This window comes from Paroedura picta, chromosome 5 (assembly GCF_049243985.1).
Source record: "Paroedura picta isolate Pp20150507F chromosome 5, Ppicta_v3.0, whole genome shotgun sequence".
NCBI classification, from domain to species: domain Eukaryota; kingdom Metazoa; phylum Chordata; class Lepidosauria; order Squamata; family Gekkonidae; genus Paroedura; species Paroedura picta.
The window spans coordinates 52,593,468-52,619,034 of NC_135373.1; the positions used below are offsets into that span (position 1 = coordinate 52,593,468).

Here is a 25,567-nt window from a genome sequence, read left to right on the forward strand (position 1 = left end):
CAAATCCTTTTCACTAGCTGATGCACTGTACTCAGTGGAAGGAGTTCTCTTTTGAGGAAAGCACTGCTACTAGCAGAACACATTTGCTGGATTCAACCAATAATTCTTGGTCTCATCTAATCTCCGGTTCTACACCCAAGAGTATCATCTCTTTAAGAGTCAATGGGCCCTTGTGTTCCTTGCAGTTTTTAATAGTAAACTTTGAGTGCCTCAAGTGCCACGCTGGAAACTACTGTGGGCGGACAGGAGAGGCAGGGTTTGCCTGTCCTAATCTAGTTTGAGGCTGTGGAAGAGATTCTTTGGAAAGTGACTGTCCGCATCCTTTATCCATTGTTCCTCTTAATATTTGTGAAACAGCCCTGGGGGTGAAGAATGTCCTGGCTGTGCGAGTTGGAATAGGGAGAGAGAGAGAGAATGAATGCATATGTGTTCTATTTCTGAGATCTTGGTCAAATTGTTTTCTCAATAAAACCCTCACAAAACCTGTTTGATTGCAGACCAGAGGTGGTGGGTGGTGATGAGTGGTGGCTGGCCTGGGCTGGTCTGATCTCATCAGCTCTTTGAAGTGAGGCAGCACTTTTGGTAAATATTTGGATGGGAGTCCACCATGGAAGTTCAGGGTTGCCACCCAGAGGCAGGCAATGTTGCTTTCTTGCCTTGAAAATCCTACAGGGTTGCCATAAGTCAGTAGCAACTTGACACCATATTTCCGCACAATCTACCTGTCACAGTTTTATACTACCCTTCCTCTAAAGAGCTGAGGGTAACACATATGATTCACCCCTGTTTATTTCCCTACAATGTGTTTGATTCTGTCTAAGTCCAGTTCTGTTATTGGTGGGAAGCTTTTGTTTCTTCCTTTGAGCTGTTGCAGCTTTCCAGCTCATAGAGTGTTTTGAGCCTTTTTGCCCATATCAGAGCATTTGGTAAATGTCTTTGAAAGCAACTGAAATCCATCCAGCTGCCAGTAAACTGGACCTGCAGTGCTGTTTGAGGCTTATGGAATATGTGATCTTTCAGCCCCAGGCATATTTTAACCTGCTCTATGTATTTTGACATTTATTCTCGCATCTTGCAATCCAGATTGGCACTTAGGAGAAATCTCTAATGGAAAATACAGATGGAACCTCTTAAAAACTGGACCACACTTTATTAGAGGACATTTTCCAGCTTAACCCCCAAGTAATTTCCTTTTCCTGTTGTCTTCAGTTAAGAGCAAGTCACATAACATCAGGATCTTGGCTGTATTCTTTGCTTCTGCAAAATCTAGGCACTTGAAAAAGGGCAAAACAATAAATGGAAAAAGAGGACAAATCAGGACAGAGGCTGTGCTTTTAAGTCTATATGAATCCTCGTTTATTTTCACATCTGGAGCTGTGGGCTAGGCATCTTCCCATTCCCTTTTTGCCCTAGCCTTGTTTTCAGATGTCTGCTTTTACCTAACAATCTGTTAAAAGAATAAACAAACATGTGCTTTTCTTTAAATAAGCATATCACAAAGATATTTCTAGATACACTTATAGGAAATGGTACAAAATGATAACCAGGTCTGTGTACATTTTGATGTTACTTGAACCTGAAAATTGCATTTCTCATTTTTTTATCTTAGGGTCAAAGTAAGTGCCTGAGACAGACTATGTGGTGAGCAGAACCCAACCCATACCCCTCTAGTAATGACAATTAGGAGAAGCTGATTTGGCTGAGAATGTGTGTCTAATGCTAGGGTCACCCAGCAAACTTCCGTGGCAGAGTGGGGATTTAAAGCTGGGTCAGATATATTGATATTGAAGAAGACTGCTGCTGATTTTCATTATTAATTTCATAAGCTCCTCTAAGTAGCCGTTCTAAGCCCATTAACTTAAATGGACTCCTAGCTCTTCTGAGGGTGGCAGTGTAACTTCAAGGGAAGTTTCTTTAAAAACAATCTTTTGGGAGTAAAGGATAATGGCCTCTCTTTTCCTGCATACTTTTGCGGGTCTTTGATTCCTCCAGTTGCTTTGGAAATTAGCAAAAGAAATCTCTAATGACAGAACCACAAAGAGGACTTGAATAAATGAATTTTATACTTGTAAATCTTTGGAATAGCAAACTAATGTGTAAATTCATCTCTGAACGCTTGGTAACATTTATGATGCAGTGGTGATGCACACAGGTCCATTCAAGGTATTTCAGAAACTACTGGGAGCATTGGGAAGCAGATCCTGGGGAGATTTTACCATAGAGTTTTGGATGGATTCTAGAATATCATCATGATATGATGATGCCACTTCTGTGTTTGTGCCAGAACTGATGTCTGGCATTAATGTGATGCCAATTCCCCTCCCCCATTTTCTGCTGCTACTCCAAGCAACTTCAGATGCACTGGGGCCTGTGATGACCTAGGGCCATTCTGCACATCTAAGAACATAGTGTTAAGTCAGAGCAATTGCTTAACGCTATTAAAAATCACACACACACACACACCTATTTCTCACCTCCTTGTATTCTCACTTTCTTCTACCACTTTCTCCCGCTTCCTGGCGCTTCCTGGCACTTTGCAAACGGCTGATTAAAATGGCGGAGAGGGCCTCGCTATACCCGTGAGTCTCCCCCCACATGTAAATCATGGCAGCCAGCCAATCACCTTTCTCCCAGCTTTAAAGGGCAAGTGAACATTTTTTAAAAGTAAAACTTCTCCATTGCTATGCCTATGCCTATATTGCTATGCCTATAGATGCATAGTGCATAGTTTAATGCCACCCCGTTTTGGAATTATGATACTTGAAAATCAACAGAAATAATTATTTTCCTGATTGGGGGGGGGGGGGGGGGGGTTGAGCGGCATAATTTTTGTGCCAACTCGTGGGTGGGATTTTTTTTTCTCTGCCTGGATCAAGCAACACATATTTGTTGCTCCAGGCATCTTGCTACAAAAAAAAAGCCCAATTCCAGGGAGAAGGGTAAAGGAGGCGGGCATGAAGGCAGGTGCTAGAGATAGAGATCACGCTACTTCTGTCCATTTTGGGTACACACAGCTATTTACCTAGTGGTTGCTGGTTGCTCTCCTCCCACTTGCACAACATAGTTGGGGGAATCCACTTTGTGCAATTCCCCAACTACCGCTTTAAAATGGAAGATGTAGCTTCCGGTTTGCTGCTGGAACACTGGATGCTGACGACGTCGTATAAAATGTCCCCAAAAAAAGTGTCTGCAAGAGGTGACCTTTTCATTACATTTTCTAAGTGTGGAATGACCCCTATATTTGGCTGCATAGTCAAAAAGGTAGCATAGCTTTGGGGTACCAGGAGCTGATGGGGACAGCTGTTTCCATGGGCCTTACTTGTAACTGTCCATGGAGCATCTGGTTGATTACTGCTGAGAGCAAAGAATTGTGCTAGAAGTAATTGAAGAGATAATTAAGAAGTGAAAGACCAAATACTTTTAAATAAACCCCATTCTCACAAACATGCCCATTGCTATCTGCAGCTTTCTTGACTTCCCCACCCTCTGCAGTGATGAAAAGCAAGTCTGTTTTGTATGAATTAAATCCATATGCAGGGGTAGGATGCCTACAGTGAATCTGCAGTACAGCAGATCTTGCCAGGAGACCCTGAGTGACATAGTGCACTTGGCAGGATGTATTAAAACAGCAGCTTTGGATAATTACCAACAGCTTTAAGCGAGGAAGCAGCATGCCACCATTTCCCCCTTGGCTTATGAAAGGGTTCCCAATTAACCCATTGCGGCTGGAACATTGGTATGTGTGCTCGAGTGCTCAGCAGTAGCTATCCATTTGGATAGCAAATTGCAAACATTCCAGGAGCTAAGTATCGGTTAGTGTCAAGTGCCTGTGGGCTAACTTCTCTGGAGGCTGCTGAATTTTAACTCTGCCAAGAGAATAAGCTGGGATCCTTCATGCCTTTCATTTAAGCAGCACTTAAAAATCCACACAGATATTGAAGTTGGCACATGGTGCCTGCTTCAGTTAGGAGGGCCCATAGCTCAGTAGTACAGCATGTGCTTGGCACGCAGAACATGCCCAGTTCAATCCCTGGCATCTCCACTGAAAGGAATACAGGCTTTGCAAAAGGACTCCCTCCCTCTGGAGATCCCCTGCATTGAGTGAAAAAGAACAAAGATCTAGCTCAGTCTAACAAAGAGCCCACATCCATCCACTGCAGCCCAGTTTTGTGCAGCCCTGCTACTACACAACCCAGAGATCAGTATCACAATGCAGAGATGAGTTGATGGGGATTGGTGGACATGGTGAAGGATGTCTCTGATGCTGATCTCTGTTTACTATGTTTTGTCCTGGATTCACCTTCTGTGATAGGTGTTGTTCACCTGTAGAATGCCTACTGCTTCCTGATCCTTTCAAGAAAGTCTTCAGCCAGGGATGGAATTAACTTGATTCCTGCTGGTCCTGTCTGTCTTGGGTGGCTTAAAGCAGAAGATGGGAGGTACCATTTTAACTATTTTCTTACTGGTACCTTGCAACAGCCCACATGAGATTACTGTTAATCCAACTACCTGCTGCAAAGAAATGCAGATCTTGGTACAGAGACGTTACCAAAGGCAGAGAATTTGCTCCAGAAAGCTTCATAGAACAGACTCATCTAACTCCTGTTCGGTGCTTTGGGGTGTTTCTCCAACCAAACAGCCCATGTTTGGGATGTCACTATGACCGATTATGCATGGCAGCAGCCACAGCGGGCTGCTGCTGGGTCCTTGTGCCAAGGTGGCATGCCACCCCAGTTCTTTCAAGAATGGTCCTGTATAGTGCACAGATCAGCAGCTGCCCAAAACTTCATACAGCCCTTCCTTTCTGGGTCCTTAAGTGACCCTGCTTGTGAAATCCAGAGCGTGGGAGGCATGCCCCCCAACAGTAAGGCAGCAGCCACTAAGGAACATGCAATAGCCACTGGGCACACATTTTTCTATTTTGATTTGTCACTGCTCCGCAGGGTCTTCCTTGAGACAAGGAGGGAAGCACTTTGTTTAATGGAAATGCTTCTGCTAGTGGAACAGAACCCTTAGATCTAACCTAGTGACTGTTCTTGCCATTGTGGGATAAGGTTAATCCTGCATTGAGCAGGAGATTGGACTAGATGTTCTATATGGCCACTTCCAACACTATGATACTATGATAATGATTTGAATTCCATGGCATTTATTAGAAGGAGAACTCTTCAGCCTCCTTCAAAGATCTGTGAGACTTAAAATGGGATTGCATACTCATAAGCCACCCTAAGCTCCTTAGTAGAATGCAGAGGTAATTAATAACTAATAGGTGCAGAACCAAAACTGCAAAGGAGCTGCTTGTAATGCGGGTTAGCATTCTCACCATAAGGCTTTTTGCACCAGCATCGCAAACCATCTGCAACATCAGCGCCTCCAGCAACATTCTGTGGGAAGAACTGGCTTGAGCAATCCTGTACATTTTAATTACCACTTTCTGTGGAAGCAGACAGCGATATAAATAAATGCTGCCTTCACGAAAGGGAACGTGCAACTGCATTGCTGGTATGTGGACAGGCGTTCTGAGCTATGCAGATTCCATGCATTTGTGAGAAGAGCTCAGTTGTTGCTAATATTGATTTTTACATGTAAGTATAGCCCTTGAAAGGGTTTCAGTTATGGAACAAAGGGAAGAGCATATCACTGTAACACTGATGGCATTTATGCTACCCATTTGGGCAGATTTCATCAGGCCTTCATTTTCAAAGTTTCCATCCAGCAACCTGGTGAAATGTAGCTTTATTAGGATGCTCCTTAGAAATATCTGCAATAGAGTTCTAATTTCTAGAACTGAATCTTTCTGAACAAAAGCTGGCAATATTAAGAAGGTTCCAACCCTATAGCATTACAGCAGAAATGTATTATAGCTAGCAATTCCATAATTACTTATCCTACTATTAAAGTCACAAAATATATTACCCTTTTCCATTGTTGTTCCTCTTAATCCATTGCTGTTCCTCTTAATATTTGTGAAACAGCCTGGGGGGTGGAATGGTCCAGGGTGTCCGAGTTGGAATAGGGCCAATCAGGGTGCAGCCAGCAAAGCTGGCCGCACCCTGATTGGCCCTGCCACCACAGCTTCCACCCTCCTTCTCTGGACGCTAGCCACTTTGCTTTCAGATGCCTGAGACAGAGGCACAGAGACACAGAGAGCCCTGCTAAACCGCAAACAACCCCTGATACCTGCTATAGCTCCTGCTGCAAGGGAGAGAGACACAGACAGATACAAACTGCAAAAGAGCTCCAAACTGCAAACGAGCCTTGATTCCCGGCTAGAACGAGCCCCCTCATTACCTCCTATGGCTCCTGCTATGAGAGAGAGATCTGCACCTGCCAGTGCCTCCTGGGTCCTAGTGCCTATTGTATTCCTGCTTGCAATGGGATTTCTTGCTAGTTCTTAAATAAGAAACAAAAGAGGCACAAACCCATTGTGAACCTCCAATTTGGGCCTTTTGGCATGCACCACTTACTTTTGATTTTCACTAAAGTCGAGTCGGCAGGATTTTACTTCGAATGCTGCATGCGTACTCAGCACCCTTTCCCCTTCAATTTTTCTCTTAGGAGTTGCAGAGTATATATTCTGCATACCCAATGAGAAAAGCTGGATATTGTGTTGCGGGGTTGAAATGTTCTTTTTTCTTTTTCTGCAGCCTGTTTGGTCTCTCTGTATTGGTCAGCTTTGCATTAGACATGGGGTTTTTTTTTCCTAATAGGATTGATTTTTCAAGCTGTATTTACTCTCAGGTTCCACTATATTCCACTTAGTTCCACTATGACTTACTTTCCCCAATAGGTGATTTTTTATTTTTGTTTTTTTTTTACAATCAGAATGAGTCTTGCCAAATGAGTTGATCGCTAAAATCTGAGTGCTGGTCAAAAAAAGTATTGACCGGGAAAGCTTTAAGAGGTCATGCTGACCTATTTTTCAGCTCTTTGAGGAGCCTCTTCAGCGGGAGGAAGGAGCCCAGCTCTGCCCCCCCCCCCCGGGGCCTCTTTGCACCACCATTCCCCTGCCCTACTCTACTATGGATCATGTTCAAGCCTTGAGACATGTCCCTTTATTAGATAGTTTATCAGTGTCACTTTTTTTGGGCTGGAGGGGAAAAAAGGAAATTTATGCCTCTGACCATAGAACATAGATAAGGCTGCCAGGCCATTATCTGTTTGTTTTTTTATGGCTGGGCAAATAAGGAACAGGAACATGTCCCATTGTAGGGCTGCCCTGACTCATGGCAAGCTCTGATTTTGGGAGTCAGCAGATATATTGGGCCACACAGATCCTGACCATGGACCTTTTCCCCAAGAGCTGACTGCACTTGGCACCAATCCACAAGAGGGGAGCTACAGGAGCCGACCTGCCTGGGACAGCTGTGGCTCTCCAGAGCTGCCAACAGAGAAACCCCTTTTCCCACCCCTGTTCCCTGAACAGAAAGCAAACTGAGCACTGAAGGGAGAGTCAATACAGAACAAAAAAGATAATATGACAGGCATGTGCAGTGAAAATGAGAGGAAATGCAGAACACAAAAGAAAAGGCTGACAGACAAGCCAAAAGCAAAGCAAGCCACAAGTGCGTAAAAGGCCTTCTCTTGCTCCTTATTTGTGGTGCTGTGTACATAGTTTCCAGGTTGTGACTTAAAGAGGCGTATAATATATCCAGTAATTATGAAGATTCAGAAAAGTTATGGGAAAATACTGCTCACTGTCCTAGTCAACAATTTTAGAATTAGGAGGTACGGGTTTCATTTTAAGGAAAAACTGTATCAATTTATCTGTGTTGGAGATGGTATTTCCAGTTTCTAACATTCAACCTCATGAGGCTGGCTCTGAAATCATAACAAGCTATAAAATGTAATAAATTTGAGGCTTCTTGTATTTGCGGTTTCTGGGCTTTTGGAAGGCACCAACATTTAGTAGTTGCTGTTTTCACCATACCTCATCAAATATCCAGTTTTTTCTTTTACACAAAAATGGCTGCTATTCTGCTGGTCTGTATACTATTGGGCAGCATATAGGTTTGATAGTGACATAAGCAAGTGCTTCAAAGACCGTGTCCAATTAGTTGCATCTACCAAAGCAGTATTTCCATGTTCTTCCTTCCAAAATTCAGCCATTATTGAACTTTCCTGGTGCCTGTCCCCCAGCCTGTGCCACATCTCTAGAAATGACAGAATTTTTATATGACAGTGGTTCTCAACCTGGAGGTCAGGACCCCTTTGGGGGGTCCAACGACCCTTTCACAGGGGTCATGACAGGGCAAACAGCTTGGCTGGGGAGGGTGTCATTTACACAACAGCCTTGAGGGGTAGATTGAGATAGAGCGGTTATATTAAGGTGACCAGATTGTCCCACTTTTGGAGGTACATATTGGGGTATCTGGCAAATTGTACTTGTGTTGAAATAAAAAAATACAGGTTACAATACTATCTTTGCGTTCTATGAAACTTTTTGTTGCTCTATTTTTAATCAAATTTTTAATCAAGAACCGCCCTGGTGAATGGTGTCCCGCTTTACCAATGTTAAAATCTTGTCACCTTAGTTTATATGCCTGGAGCAGCGGAAAACAGCAAGATCAGCATGGTGGGACAAGAGACAGAACTGAACTGTGAAACTTGGGGGGGACGATTTATATACAATCATGAACAATGGACCTTCACGCCGTTGGTCAGTTTCGGTCTAATTTTTGTGAAAGAACACTTGCATACTTTTATGGCTGAGGGTCACCACAACATGAGGAACTGTATTAAAAGGTATTAAAAGGTAGTGCTATTAGGAAGGTTGAGAACCACTGGTATATGAGAATATATATGAATGGGGAATACATACACTGAATGGGTTGGGGATGATAGAACCAAATAGGGCTAAAATACAAGGAGACCGAATGAAGATTTTGTCATCTCCATTGTACTCTTTAAGTAAATTTTCATTACCAGTGTTGCAGGGAATGGGGGCTGCTTCATTAGTCAAGAATTGCTCTGGTGTTTGGCTTTGATATCCTATCAGTGATATTGGAAATGTTGCCTTAATAATGATGAAGTTATAGAAGGAAGGTGCATAGGCAGAAAGCAAGGTGCCTCTTTGCTAGCAATTTAGTATGGAATGACTCCCAGTGCCACCCTAAGCATAGTTATATTCTTCTAAGCCACCGCCTGCAATAAGTCTTTGATGTAGGTAACTATTTTTAGGAGGGCACTTCCATTCACTCCATTTAAACAGAGAATCCGGTGATGTTGTTGGTTATCTGTCACATTCCAATATTTTCCTTGTTTTCTCATCTTTTTCCTGATCTAATTTATAGGGGTTGTTTTTGAACATAAAATCCAATTGCAATACCAGGTTTCCTACTGATGATTGCCAAAGCACTTCTGAAGTTTCTCAGATCTTTCATCCCTTTCAACTCTCCTCTTTTTTTCTGATTTCATCTTAGAGGGAAAGGGAATACATACAGTTTTTCATTGTACAGATAAAGTGACTGTCATTTGCAACTGGTTGTTAATATATGCATCAGAGCCACAGAAAGAAATGAAGATTCTGTAACCCAGTATTGGGAGGAGGAATTTGCAACCCAACAGAGAAGAATCTCCACTCTTTGCTGCATAACCACATTTTGGATACAGATTAGAATTTCACTATGAAGAATTAATTTTTTTAAAGTTAGATTTGGCCCCTTTTCTCAGCTGTCATCTGGCTGCAGTTTTTCAAGAAGATCTGAGCAGTCATCAGTCAGTGTGACACTAGAGTCACAGATTGGAGGGAACTGGAGGGAGAGGCAGAATATGCTATGCTCCCATGCTATTTCAGTCTGAAGCTTTAAAAAACTTTCTGGGCCACCCATAGAGTCCATAGAATGGGGGGGAGGATTTTGAGTGAGGGGGTCAAGGCCAAGTTTGTGATGGGTCCTGAAAATCCTGTTGGTGGCTTTGAGGGTTTCTGTTGCTAAGCTCCTGCCAAATGCACAGCTGGTCCCCATTTGGGGAGGAGCTGTAAAGCAGGGATCAACCCTTAAATACCTAGGGAACTCCCCAAATGCTGGCCCTAAACTAGTTTTTCTGTAGGGCAGGGGATTCAACAATCAGCGTCTCGTTGCAAATGTTAAATAAAGGATACATAAGTTGAGAGTAAGCCCTATAGTATAGGGTGTAGTGTGATTTCTTCAAGACATAGGGTTGTGCTGCAAGTCTCTGCAGGCCTTTTTTCAAAAGCTAGGTATATGGTGTTTGAGATATGGTGGCATAACTAAATCTCCTGAGAGATTTGCTTTTAATGAGGGGGATGTTTCTTATCAAATGAAGGGTATAAAAGAAGTGTTTTGGTCCAGGGTGTCAAATGATATTAGATATAGGTCATACCAGCCATCTTGGTGATACTACATCAAAACAATGCCTGGTTTCCACTGGACTCCAGGCACACTTCTTTTTCCAAGTTCATTTCTTTCCCTTTTGTGAAAGCAGAGGACTCCCTAAGAATGCCCGTTGCCTTAGCAAAGTTTGTTTCATTCTGAAGACAAAGGAGAATTAGCATATTTATGAAGGGAGCTTAGCACTCAGCATGACTGTTATGAAAAAAGCTTTCCAGAGGGACTGAGCTTTTGTATTTGAACAAATTTGAGCCAATACCTTTAGGACCAACAAACTTTAATTCTGGGTATAGATTTTGTGTGCATGCACACTTCTTCAGATACATTCAAACAGACTTCCTTAAGCCTTACTGATAGGTAGGGGGGTTAGTTGCCAGGAGGGGCATTTCAGGCCAACACAGCTACCCTCCCCCCTCCTGAATCTTCTTATTTGAGAAAGCTCTCCATAGCAGACAGTGCCTGATGGGCTGACCAGCAGCATATTGCCTAGGCATGTGGAAGGAATAAGTTTAGTCTCTGCCATGGAGGCAAACACACTGGAGAAAGGTCCTCCCTGGCTAACTTGGATAGCATCCTTATAGGGAGAGGAAGAGACTATAGACAACAGGTGGCCCAGTCCACCCTGGGCCTGCATCTGTACCAGGTGGCACCTGGAGGTCTCCTAATGTAGTTGATCTTCAGACAACCATGACCAGCTCCCCTGGATAAAACAGCTGCTTTGGAGGTGGACTCGATGGCATAATTCTGTACAGAAGTCCTCCCCAGGCTTTGCCCCGCAATTCTCCAAGTATTTCCCACACTGCATCTGGCAACCCTAACAAAGGAACAGAGGACCAATGGCAGTTCTGCGGAGGCATTTTGGTACATCCCTAGGGTCACCAATTCTGCTTTTGGAAATTCCTCATGATTGTAGCTGTGGAGCTTGTAGAAGGCAAGGTGGGGGTTATAATTCCACACAGTCTACCCTATAAAGCATAAATTTTCTTCAGGGAAACTGATCTCTGTTAAGAGATCACCCGGCAACCACAGTACTCAGAGGTTTATTTATTTGGTCAATCATTCAACCATTTACAAAACACACACACACACAAACAGCAAGTAAGGTTTCAGTGTGATACCAGGCAGTGAGCAAAAATATTCTACTATTCAAAGGTTAGAAGCCCAGTTTATAGGAGATACCAGGACCATTTCCACACCAGGAATTTGGTCCAACTCACCACTCATTGCAGATTGAGCCAAATTTCTGCTGCCACATGATGTCGGAGCCAGTCCACGGCAGTCCCAGGCCTGGAACAACTCAGGCCTTCAGTTGGCCTGCAGGAAGGAAACGTGGATAAATCCGCATCACCTTCTTTGCCATGGGCCATGTGTCTGTGGAAGAATCTGGCCATCTTGGCCCAGCTTCTCCCCACTTACGCCCAAGTACGACATCCTGGAAGGGAAAAAATTGCCCAAGGCAGCTCTGCCATGCTGCACAGCACAGTAGAGCTGCCTTGGGTATTTTTTTGTTTGTTTTAAGAATGTGTTATTGCATTCTTACACAATACCACTTTTTTTTTTAAAGTAAGGTTCATGCCAACCCACAGTGCAGCAGAGCCTCGCTGCTGCGGCTGCCATATGGAAGCACACATCCAGGGTGGACGGGGTGCAGTGGGACAAATGCTCCCCCAGGCAGAGTTGGGAAGCCAAAAACTGGGTGGTGGCATGGTACGGTAAAGATATAAGTGATCCCAGAGTTCTTTTGCCTTCCCAGCATGTTTAAACCAGGCCTAAGAAAACAAGAATTGCACAGGAATTTCTACTGTATGTTGTCTCATTCTCTAATCTGTCCTGAAACTGAGACTAAATGAGTGAAGATTTTGTAAAGGAGCATGGGAAAGAACAGCAGATTGCTACAAATTCAGCTTCAAATCCTCAGCAGCTCTGTAGCCTGCCCAATGCAGATTTTCCCACTAGGCTTTAGGCAGCGCTAACTCACAGTACATACAACCCTGCAGAGCAGGCTAGCCAATCTTGAAAACAGACACAAAACAGATCAGTTCTCTCAACAATATGTTTTCTTGGGTTTCTTGTTCTCTCTCAAAGACTAAGTTGGCCACATTTGAAAATACAAAGAAAATTCTTCAATTATTAATTAAAATAAAATGGAAAAAAAAAGTCTTCAGTGAATCACAGCATGGCCAACATAACAATGACAAGCAAAACATTAATTGAGCAGTCTTAGATAAAAATAAACAAAATTTCTTGCCAGCTGCTTCTATTCTCTAGGCATAAATATTGCCTTCAGGCTACCATTCTGACAGACAAAATGACAGACTAAATAATACACTAAAGACATTTTCTGCAACCAAGTTCTAGGATTGTGAGTCTGGCCTAATTGCTCACTAGCCAATGAAAACACAAAAGAATGTGATGATGCAATTCTGAGTGTGTTTATACAGAAGTAAGGCCCAGTGAGCCCAGTGGAGCTCCAGGAAGTGTGGTTGCCTAGACTACAACAGACTCCAATGTCTTTAGCTGCTATTTCTCTGCAATTACTAAAATCCTCCCGGTTCTGAAATAACTGTGATGCAATATTTTGACTGCTGGTATTTAGATATGTATTGGTATTGAGACATGATTGTTTTTTGAGACCATGGACTCCAGTATCTAGAAGACCTATTTTTATTTATTTTCTTCATTCATTCATACTCCATGTTTCACCTCAATGGGTACCCAAAGCAGCTTACATTGTTCTCATATCCATTTTATTCTCACAACTGTGTTATGAGGTAACTGTGTTATGAGGTAGATTAGGGTCAACTCTGGTTTCAGAAATACCTGTGGAAATTTGAAGGCCATGAATAAGAGGAGAGGGACCTTTGTGGGGATTACTGCCATGCAACATGCCTTCCAAAGGATCCATAAGCACTCTATGTAGTTTAAAATGGTGTGAAGATCCTGTCTGCTCTTCTATAGCATCAGATTTCTTGGTCCCATGGACCTATGAAGCCACCTTTTACAGAGCCTTTTCAGTCCTGTCCCCCACCTGATGGAACAAGCTCCCGGAAGAGTTGTACGCCCCGCAGGAGCTTTCGGCTTTCCACGGGACCTGCACGATGGAGCTCTTCCACCAGGTCTATGGATGAGGCCAGGGCGGAGAGAAGATAAGTTGAGGGGCCCTTCTCCTTAAGAAGTAGATGCAACCACTTGAACATATGATGATGTTCAGTTACGGCTCCCTCTCACCTCCCCTGCTGGGAGTTGCATTAGTGGGAAGGGTACATGAGTTATACTGCCATGTTGTGTCTCCGTATTTAATTTTTTAATGGGATTTTATTGTCTATGGACTGACATTGTTGGCAGCAAATAATAATAATACAGAAGACTGAGGATGAAAGGGGGAGAATGTTATTCCTCCCTTGCCCACTCCAGCCCCCACTCCCACTGAGTTGGGAAGAAGGCTTTTCTCCCCCCTCCCAGCCTCCTACCTGCTGGAAGGTAGGTGGGGACAGCAACAAAGGTAGGGATAGTGGAGCTCCAAGGGAGAGGAAGGTAGTGAGATAGCAAAAGTCGGAGGAGTGAATGACAATGGAAGTAGATGGGGAATTCCTGCAAAGTGGGGGTAGGCTGACAGATCAGGAAGAGGAGAATGGGGAAAAATAGGGGGTAGGTTAACAAAGCGGGAGGGTGTAGATTGACAGAAGTGGCAGGAGGCAAAACTGATTGGTAGGTTGACAGATAAAGGATCTGGGAGAAAGAGGAAGGATATTTCAAGAAGAGGGAAGGAAGCAAAGAAGAGGAAAGGATGTACCCTCTCTGCAAGTTTGTGGGTCCCTACTTGTATTCCAGGATTCTAATGCCTTGATTTATTAGCTTGAGGGAGGGGTGGAGAAATACACCAAGGATTGTTGTAGGAAAGATATCTCTGTTTGAATGCATACTGATTAAAAATACATTAGCTGTCCATGACCTTGAAGGCAGCTGCATCCCATGCCAGCTCAAGCCCTGAGAACTACAGATTTTAAAAGCAAGGGAATCCGGAGTGTTGGCTCTGGGGAGCATTTAGTAACCTTTGTTTGGCTGCCTGCCTGCTGAGAAAAAGGGAAACTCACACATCCTTACCCTGTTGTCCTCTTGTATCTCCCAGTCACTGGCAAAGTTTAGAACGTGCTGCCCTTGTGTGCAATTGGAAAACTGGAAGAGGCTTGAAAACAGCCGTCGGTTTTCTTGGGTGTCTGGAAATATTGCATCCTGGAAATTCACTCCATGTGGAAGGAGGTTGTAGTTCTCATCCATTCTGGGGGTGGAAAAAAGCAGGGATTGTACTTAGATAGGTAACTGCAAGGTCCATCCCCTCTCCATACAAAGTACTCTCCTTGGGCCCCTGTTGGCCCATACCTGGATGACAGCAGGCCAGGGCAATAGCCACAGAAATGAAGACCTTCTGTTCCTCCTAGAGGTATTTGAACAGCACCAATGGGCAGAGTGTCTACCTATGCCCTTATAGTGACTATTTCTGCTTGCTAAATTGGCACCCATTTCATAGCTATATTTTCAAAGCAGACTGTTTAAAGAGCAGATTATTTGCGGACTCTCTGAATAGCCATTTCTTCAAGAGTTTTTTTAACAGTATGTGACATTAAACCACTTACTAATCATAGACTTTAATATATATCATGGTAGCTTCACAACCCTTTGATACCATTAGGAAGACCAAGTCAAGTATGGGTGCCCTTAACTACTTCATAATTCCTCCTGGTATGATTGGCAACCTTTAAGAGGGGTCTGGAAATTACTGAGCATTACAACATTCTTAGATTACATTAATCCATTTCCCCAGAGAAATAGCTGCTTTGGCAGGTAAACTCTATAACATTATAACCCACTGGGTTCCTTCCTCTCTCCTGGCTTCAACCCCAAATCTCCAGGAATTTCCTAAATTGGAGCTGGCAGCCCTACTCTCTGGCAGGACTGGTAGCCAAAGAGGAACAAGAAATTTATCAGTGCAACCCCTCTTCTGTGATTTGACCACTTGTGTGCTACCCAACAGTAGAAGTGAACCACAGGGGAGCAATGCATGTGTCCAAATGTCTGTGTGCTTTGAAATCTTGCATGACTGATCAAGCAGTAGTGGTACTAGTAAAACTATTCCTCTATACTGTGAGCCATTCTGCACCCGATTAATAAAGTGAGAGTCTTACAGTTTCCAAACGCCATATTTTTCCCGTTTTGCACAACGTCGTAAACATTCAGCATTACATTTGCAAACTGGGAGCTACATCCTCCATTTTAAAGTGCTTGCAGGGGAATCCACAAAACTAGATTCCCCTTGCCATGTAGTGCTAGCAGGATGAGAGTAGCCAGCAAGACACTTGCACAAAGACACGTACATTACCAAAGTGACCAAAGTAGCGAGATCTCCAGCTCCTGTGCCTGCCTTTGAGCCTGCTCCCTCTCTCTTAACCCAGAACGGGGCTTTCTCTTTTTTTAACTGCCTGGAGTGACGAATAGACACGCAATCATCCAGGCAGAGCATAAAATAAACTTTTCCCCACCAGTTTGCCCATAAAGTATGCCTCTTCCCCACAAAAAAACCCCAAATTCCCCCCCCCCATTTTTTTTTAAGCTTCAAGGCTCTGGATTGCAAGAGGGCTTGCAGTGAAAGGAGCCCTGTGCATCCATGAATAAACGCATATGTGTTTAAACAAATAATTTGAAAAAAATAGCAGGCATTGTGGTCCCTTTAAAAGAGTGAGAAAAGTGATTGGCCATCTGTCTTGACTGACAGGGGGAAGAGAGGAGCATGTCTAGAACATTCCCCTCTTCTGCCAGTTCAAGCAGGCGTGCGAAATGCCAGAAAGTACAAGACGGCAGCAGAGGAGTCAGCAGGTGAGGAATTCTGGGAGGCACTTTTTTAAAGTGTTACACCATTGTGCTGGCATAAGGCTTTTTTTTCCTGTGCAGAATGGCCCTATGAATCTCTTTATGCCTTCCAGGCATGGCTGCCATGGTCCAATTATGGGTAGCAGCTGCAGTGCTTTGTGTAATGTAGGTGGTCTGAATCAGATAAGCAGAGTGGGTGTAACTATATTTATTACTGATGTGCATCATAAAGCATCATCCAGGCCTGTATCCTAGAACAACCCCAAAACAGGAGCAACCCACTGCTTGTCCCCCATGCTCAGGCATGCCCAATGATATGCCTCAAAAATGACTAAGTAGACCTCTAGGTGGCAACAACAAATGAACATATATTATTCTTTGGACTCTCCTGCTGTGGCTTTTGGGCTGGAGTAGAAAGGTATGTGGGCCCAGACAGAAAACTATACTGGGGTGGGGGCTGCCTTATGCTTGCACCAGTGTGCATTAGAATGGTACAGATCTACATTGTGGTCATGACTTCTCACCACTGATCTCAATCAAGAACCCCTGGATTAAACAGGAGGAATCAATGAAGTGAAGACTCTCCTCTTGTACTTTCTGTGAGAAATAGTTTGGTGCAAGCAGATTCATGTGGGGATTTTATTTCCCATGCATCTCCTTCCCCACTCTATCTCTGCTTTCCCTCTTCCTGGCAGCCTCTTGTGTCTCTCCTTCCTACCTTCAGCTGCCTTCCCTCTTTTCCACCTTTTCCTTCTCTTACGCCCACCAGCATTTTTCTGCCTCTACCATTCAGCTGTATCTCCTTCTCATTTTTCTTGCTTTATTTCCTTATTATTTTTTACCTTTATCAGCCTTTCCCTCTCACCTCCCCCACCTACCCACTCACTCACCAAGGCATGGATGCCAGTTGCTTAGAAACTCCACAAATTACCAACATGTAGATTTCACCACATAGATTCATGACATTTCTGTATGATTTTCAGTAAGTTGCAGACATTGCTTTTATGATGGGATTTGTATAATGCTTCCTGGAAATCTGGGACTTTCCCCAAGTTTGTACCATAATCTCACATCTGTCCTTGACCCCATTGTGTGGATTTTTAAATCCACATCTAGAGCCAACTTCAGAATTACCAATATAGATAATGTGTTGAGGGTTTGGGGGGGCTGGATTTATGTTCAGTGGGAATGATGGACTCAATGCATAGGCCTAGTATTTCTCTAGGGGGGCATTTGAAGACAGGTGGATCCTTTATCAGAAAACTTTCTGAAGGCTATAGCAGGGCATTTCTAGCAACTGAAGGGACCTATAGAGCCTCCTATGATTTTGGAGGAACCAGGTCTACTTTAAACTCTAAACCTCCCCCTCAGATGCTATATGTTCACTGCTATGAGGTAAGTGTTGTGGTACGCAAGCAGAATATGGAGGTCTGAGGCAGAAATTATATATTAAGAACAAAGAAGATTTGTTGAATTACAAGCAGGTTTCGAGGAACAGATCAGTAGCACAGGTCTCCAGAAAGAGAAAAACCTGACTGAGGCACATCAATTTACAGAATAGTTTTAACTTTCTTTAATACTTGCAAGCATAAACAATTAGCCACTAGGCTGGATCCTAACAAACATACAGGATTCTACCCATACCAGCCTGTCCTCAGTCGGACTAAATGGCCCCAGGTCTGCTCACTGCCAGAGATGGACCTAACAACAGGCTCCTCCAATCTCTTTCAGAAGTCAAACCACGCCGCTACATTGCCAAGCAGAGCTACCCTTCACTCTGACTGCTCTTTTTCTGAGCCAGACCTGAGCTCTTAGTGCTCTCTCTCTGAAGCAGAACTTAACTCCTGCTGTATTTCCCTCCAACATCCCCCCCCCCCTTCTCAAAGGTGACTGGATGCTGGAGTAGCACTTCCATAGGCTCAAGAGAGTGGCTGCTTTCCCTTTCAGGGGCAGGACAGCCTTCTGACCATCACAGTGATTTCAGGATTAAGGCAACAAGATTCAGCCACTGTCTGCTCAGCGTGAATCAGGCCAGTGGAAGCCAAAAGGAGGTAACAAGAGAGCCTGTGCCAATCTTCTTGATGTCCTCAGCTGGTTCCAAGCCAAGTGGGGTTCTGGAATTATGACTGACCTCTAAACCAAAGACATGAATTCCTCTAGAGAAAAAGTCACCTTCAGAGGTTGGACTCTATGGAATCACATCCCTGCTGAGCTCCCTCTGTTCCTCAAACTCCACCCTTCCTAGCCCCCTCCCCCAAAATGACCAGGGATTTCCCTGCCCAGAGTTGGCAACCCTGGGAAGCAGAAAACCTAAACTGGTATGTGGAGGTGGTGGAACAGTGCTCTTGGTAGGGGATAAAGCTGATCCAGGCCCAGGTTTACAACATATTCCAAAGAATCGTGGCCTAGTTGTATCAGTTGCCGGTTCATAGTATGATGTTACCACATGTCCGCCCTTTCATGTGTATCCTTAGAGATGTATGGGCTCCCTAACTTGGATTTGGGATCCAGAAGTACAACCAATCTGGGGGATTTAAGCTGAGTGCCTTCCTGCTTCCACAGCAAATTAGGCTAAGCAAAATGTATGATTTAGGGATATTTACCTGGATAGTGTGCAAGCAAGCTCAGACTGCCTCTAACAGAAGAAGAGTTGTTCTTATACCCTGGTTTTGACTACCCGAAGGAGTCTCAAAGTGGGTTACAATCACCTTCCCTTCCTCTCCCCACAGACATCCTGTAAGGTAGATGAGAAAGCTCTGACCAAATTGCTTTGTGAAAACAGCTCTCACAGGACTGTAACTAGCCCAAGGTCACCCAGCTGGCTGCATGTGGAGGAGGGGGGAATCAAACCCAGTTTGCCAGTTTAGAGGCCACTGCACTTAATAGCTATACCAAGATGATTCAATACAACAAACTACTAGTAATCACAAAACAACCAGATATTTTCCAAAGCAAAGTTTAGAATTTATTGAGGGGAAATTTGGAGATACAGGGATATTCAAACTTAAAAACAGTGAAATTGTTTTGTTTAGAAGGCAAGAAAAATTGTCTCAAAGTCCCCAAGAAAGAAAAACAGAGTTGGCAGTCTCTGAGCCAGTGGTGCTACTTTGGCTGGCAAAACAGTGGTAGTTAACAGCACCCAGCACAAACTGTCAAAAAAAAGAGTAACATCTAGGGATTCAGGGTGAGTACAGGATGACTGTGGATGTCCTGACTCTAATGGGGGGGGGGGGGTCCCAGAAATTTAGGAAAAGGTAATTGCATCCAGACAGGGGGGATGAAAGGGCTGGCAGAATGGAAGCTTTACCTATGCCTGGGGCAGGCTGGGGAGACATTCCGGCAAGGCCAGTAAAAAATAATCAGGCCCACCTGGCTGATTGAATGTAATTAGATTTTGTCCTCAGGAAGTGTTAAACAAGGATGTATTTTATCACCCTGTCTCTAGAATCTATATGCAGAACCTATCATAACGAAAGCTTGATTCGATTTAGATGATGGTGGGGTGAAAACTGGTAGAAGGAACATTATCAATTTGAGATAAACAGATGACACCATATTACTAGCCCAAAATAGTGAAGGTTTAACAACTACTGTTGAAGGTTAAAGCAGGGCTGCAGCTGGACATTCAGAAGACAAAAGTAATGACTCCTGGGGAATTACACAACTTTAAGGCTAATGTCAAAGGAACTGAAATGGTTAAAGACGTTCTGTTCCTTGGCTCCATGATCAATGAAAAGGGGGACTGCAACTCGGATATCAGAATGAGATTAAGGCAGGGAAGGGCAGTCTTAAAAGATTTTTAAGTGTAAAGATGTGTCACTGTTGATTCATTTCAACTGTGGTTTTGGAGGAAAGTTTTATGAATACCATAGATCATCAAAAAGACATATAAGTGGCTTCCTGATCAAATCAAGCCTGAACTCTTCCTAAAATGACTGTACTGAGGCTATTGTACTTTACCTCAATTATGAGAAGACTCACTGGAAAAGACAGTAATGCTAGGAAAAGTTAGAGGTGGCCTGAAAAGAGGAAAACCTAAAATGAGATGGATTGACTCAACCAAGGAAGCCGTGGCCCTCCATTGGCAAGAGCTGAGCAAGACTGTTAGTTCTAGGAAATTTTGGAGGGTTTGGGAATTCATAGGGTCACCATAAGATGGAAGTGAGTCTAGGGGTGGGCATTCGGTTCAGGTGAACTTTAAAACACACACACAAATCAGTGCAGATTTGAGATTTTACCCAAACTAGGATTCTCTGGTGCGATTTGGGAGCCAAATCAGAAAAGCTGGATCAATTTGACTTTTGATTTGGGTTTCCAAATTGATTCAATTCCATTTTAACCTATGGAGCCATTAAAGTGTTTGGGAAATCTAGCCTGTCTTAGGTATCTCTGGTGGGGACAAGGCTTGAGGTAGAGATGCCAGATGTGTAGCATAGCTGCTGGAGTATCTCTTCAAAAGAATCTCCAAGTTTCAAAGAGATTGGGCAGGGGGTCCAATTCTATGGGCACCCAAAGAGAATGCCCTCATCTTCCATTGTTTCCTATGGTGGGAAGAAAGGGCAAAGCAATGCAAGCCCGGCCAAATGTCTCAGAGAACCTCTACAGTGAAACTGAGGGGAGAACATTTTTTCAAGGCCAGCCCAGCAGTAGAACTGATGCCGCTGTGACAGTGCCAACCCAACAGGACCAAGTTTGCATCAGAGAATCTCTGAAGTGGAAACAGAGGAAGAGGGGACATTTTTGCAGGGAAAGCAGAACCAGTGCAATGTGCCACCCAACTAGTGCTGAGCAGCAAAACTCGGAGCCAACCTTCCAGCACCCAGAAGCACAACCCACTGACATTGTGGCAAATGCTGGCTCAGCAGGGCTGCAGCACAGAATCACAACCCTGGGCAGTACTGCACTGGTCCTGCTGCATCTGTAACCAGTGGAGTCAAATCAATTCGGGGAAACCCAAATCTTGCTGAGTCTGAAACACTAAACTGAACCAGTGATTCAGGCTTTACCAAATCAATTTGGGATGATTTGGCCCAACCTCCCAAAAAATTGCATCTTTTTTTTACACCCCTAGAAGTGACTTGATGGTGCTTAACAGCTATACACACTCTGTGTTGTTGAAATTACATTGATAGATCAAGGTTTGGTGCCTGGCTTTGCAAGGACCCATACTAATGGGTGGGGTAGGCATGCAGATGGTCTGTCAGTGAATCAGTCTCCCACCCAAAGTTTAGGCCACTCATGAGGAGATCCTTAACCTCACCTTCTTCAAAGAACAGCATTGCTAGCTCCTAAAATGGTTGCCAAAGCAAATTTAGCTTGGGTGGAGCTGGGGCAGACATCACACATCTAGGCAAGAGGGACTCTGGTAACAGTGGGCAGTATTAAACCCTAAATGGCTTAGAGGCAGAAATGTTTAAGGATTGTTTTCACCCCTATGAGCCCAAGTGTGCTTTAGGATCAGTTCCTGGTACCTTATTCCACATTTCTACACTAGCTGGTAAGCCAACAAAACAGGGCTTTTTCAGCTGTGGCCTCCAGACTGTAGAATCCCTTCTCTGTGATTCTCAAATATGGCTCCTTGCTCTTGGGCTTCCAAAGATTTGTGAAGACATTGTTGTTCAGGAAGGCTTTTGTGGTTGCTTCTCCCTGTTGTGAAAGAATGTTTTAATCGGTACGACTGCTTTTTATCTTATTACTGTTGATTTTACTGCTGATCTGATTGATTTGACGGTTTTTGATGGCTTAAAGTTTTTAATTTCTAATGGCTGTATATGCCTGTGTGTTTTAGGGGTGCTGCTGGCGGCTTGGTCTTCGATCTATTATTTGGGTTTTTTAATAATTTTAAAAGATTTGCTTGCCATTTCTTGTTGATGTTAGCCATCTTGAGTATCATAATAGTGTGAAGTGTGATGTAACAGCTGGACTAGTATATGGAAGACCCAGATTTGGATCGTCACTCTGTCCTGGAAACTTCCTGGATGGCCTTAGGCCAGTCAGTCCCTCCCTAGCCAACCTCACAGGGCTGCTTGCGTCCTTAGTGGTTAGAAAGGGAGATTATTAATGAAGGGAATAAATAATAAAAGAAAGGCATGGTATGACTTTTCTAAATAAACACAATATCCCACATGTAGAACGAGATCAACATCAACACTGCCTATTTTGGGTCTGTAAGTGAAAGGTAGGCTGCATAGCATTTTTTCATTTGTTTGACTGCTTCTCAGCCTAACTCAAACTATTCTGCTTTCCTTCACCATTAATGAGTGTCCTGCTTAGAGGTTGTGACAGCCATGGAACTCTTTCCTAAAGTGTTGGTCTGGTGCAACCTTGTGCAGGTATAGGGTAGAGGGGATTTTAAGAGCTGAAGGGGCACAGGGATGATGCATCCCAACTCTCCCTGCTCTTCCTGTTTCCCTCTCTGAAGTCTCCCCCACCAAGCACTGTTCTCTGCTTTCAATTGCAGAGGTCAATTGGGAGGAACAGCGTGGAGAGCGGAAGTTTCACGCAGGATAAGCATCTCAGCCTTGCCTCCTCCCTTTGCCCCTCAAATTATCTGGCACTGCTGTGGACACAAGGCTATCTCAGCATCCAACCTGGAGTACAGGGTCAGAGTGTGGGAGTGACATTCCAATTTCTCTTTGGCCAGTGAATGACCTTGAATAATTTTTGCCCTGGCATATTTCACAGGGTTTTTGTGAGGATAAAGTAGAGAAGAGTAAAACTTGCACTATACTCACCACAATGAAAACAGAGAAAGACCAAAATGTAATAGATCAACTTGGGAGGAGACAGAAGTATTTTTCTTTGATTCCAGCCATATCGTGACTCCATAGCCTTAGGGAGAAAATGCCCTGCCTGTTCTCGGAGGCACTATCTTCTTGTGAGCATGCTGTAATATGACTCTTGTGCATGGCTCAAGTCAATCAGAATCAGCAAAGTGTCTATTTGGCTTTCCTGTGACTAATTGAAAAAGAGATTCAAAACAGACTGAATTACCTGGGATGTCTGTCAAGTCACAGAGTCAAATGTGGATTTAATGCAGTGCTTCAGTGCTATACTCTAAACATTGAGCCACAGAGCCAAATCAGGACTTGTATCTAAGCAGCATTATATTTTCAAAGTGCTTCAGGGCATTTGTGACTTCATTCTTCACTTCTCATGGGACTTCATTTTTGTATAAGTGATCATTGTGGAGTTCATGTTACTGATAATTTGATTATCACACGTGAATTTGTACTGTTAGTGCTATTTTTGTTTTTCTGTCCAGCTGTACATTGGCTGGCAAGTTATTTAGCTTTAAGGAGAAAACACACTTTTTCTAGCATTGAATTTTCGTGCCTTAACTTGCATACCATCTAAGCAGTACAGGCTTTTCATATTCTGGGATATTTATTGTGCTAACAGCTTACGCTGTATACTCTGCAGTTTGGGTGCTAATAACACAGTAAGAAGACAGAACCCTAAATAAATTTACCCTTGTTGGTGTTAGGTGCAAAGTCGTGTCCAACCCATCACGACCCCATGGACCATGATCCTCCAGGCCTTCCTGTCCTCTACCATTCCCTGGAGTCCATTTAAGTTCGCACCGACTGATTCAGTGACTCCATCCAAAATTACCCTTAGGTAAATTAAATTAATCACAGTTTCCCAGCTGTAAAATAGGAAAATGATAACTATTTTATAAAACAGATGCAATGAAAGTTTCAAAATACTTTGGAGTTTTATATTCTTATTTTTAGGTTAGTCTAGTTTATAGTCTAGTTTAGTTTATACAAGAAGGAGAAATAAGGGGGGTTACACTGTCATTACCTCCTCTCCAGACCCTCTTTTGTCAATACCAGCAGGGAACTAAACCTCACGCAGTACTGTTTAAACATCACCCCATCATGCTAATGTTTTTTTCAGCGAGCCAAGACTAGCAATAGTGTTATATCAGTGGATTCATGCCACTTGTAAAAGAAATGAGGAGGAAATGGACCTTGTACACTGATTAAGGGGGGAAGATGGCAGAAAGTGCATATGGGGTAGACATTGACCATGGTGTGGCAAAAAGGGCAGGGGGGAAATCTGAGAGAATCTTCTTACTTTTGAACCACCATTGACTTGGAATCAAGTGAGTATCATGTTGATCTGAAGTAGCAGAACAAATTTTTAGTGGCACCTTTAAGACCAACAAAGTTTTATTCAGAGTATGAGCTTTTGTGTGCACGCACACTTCCTCAGGTACAACGACAATGTATCCAAAGAAGTGAGCCTGCATACGAAAGCTCATACCTTGATTAAAACGGTGCTGGTCTTAATGGTGCTATGGACTCAAAATTTGTTCTTTGGCTTGGAAGTGAAACAAAGGGAAAATCAGCAGAAAAGCACTCTCAGAAAAGTCAGTGAACCTGTGACCAGAAAGCAAACTGAGCACACTGAAGGAAGGAAAAGCCATGCAGAACAATGACAACCCTGGGAGGCGTGCATCATGAAAGTGAGGGAAACACACATGCATAATAGGCCTATGATTGCTGGCTTTGGTAAGTTTAGAAGAGAGTCTTTACTGAGAGCAGAATCTCAGATTGTTGGCCATTGATCATATTTTGCATATGCCATTCCTTCTTCCCAAGAGTTTAGGGCATCATGCATCGAGTTCTTTCCACCTACTGTCCTGGAGGGACTTGGAGGATAGGTTAAGTTGAAAGACAGTGACTGTCCAAGGCCACACAGTGAGTATTATGCCAAAATGGAGACTGGTACCCATGTTTCCATAAAAAGGTAAAGGTATCCCCTGTGCAAGCACCGAGTCATGTCTGACCCTTGGGGTGACGCCCTCTAGCGTTTTCATGGCAGACTCAATACGGGGTGGTTTGCCAGTGCCTTCCCCAGTCATGACCGTTTACCCCCCAGCAAGCTGGGTACTCATTTTACCGACCTCGGAAGGATGGAAGGCTGAGTCAACCTTGAGCCGGCTGTTGGGATCGAACTCCCAACCTCATGGGCAAAGCTTTCAGACGGATGCCTTACCAGTCTGCGCCACAAGAGGCTCTTACCCATGTTTCCATAGTGAAAGAGTATTACTTCTCTTTCTACTACACCACACTAAAAACATAGTATGTGGATTGAGCTAGTAGAATTGTACCACTTCAGGCTTTCTTACATACAGAAGTCCCAGGAATGAAATGAGCACATCAGGTAACCAATATAAAATGTCCTGCTTTCCAGGGTTTTGGAAACAATTGGTGGGATTATGAAAGTGAAGTGCTGTGAATATTCAAAAGGATAAATCCATAAATGTGAGGTTGTGATATATTAGTGTGTTGTTAAGGCACAGGCAACATCCTACGTGGGGCGGGGTGACCTTTACAGAT

At 43.6% G+C, this 25,567-nt stretch overlaps 2 protein-coding genes across 3 annotated transcripts in view; one reads left to right on the forward strand and one right to left on the reverse strand.

Annotated features, from left to right (window-relative positions):
• The window catches only part of CCDC3 (coiled-coil domain containing 3), a 43,149-nt gene that overhangs the window by 17,119 nt on the left and 463 nt on the right, over positions 1-25,567 (reverse strand). The window contains exon 2 of the mRNA XM_077337963.1: positions 14,457-14,631. Within this exon, the coding sequence (XP_077194078.1) occupies positions 14,457-14,631 (175 nt within the window). The remainder of the gene's footprint in view (positions 1-14,456; positions 14,632-25,567) is intronic.
• The window catches only part of OPTN (optineurin), an 89,830-nt gene that overhangs the window by 7,175 nt on the left and 57,088 nt on the right, over positions 1-25,567 (forward strand). The window lies entirely within an intron of this gene.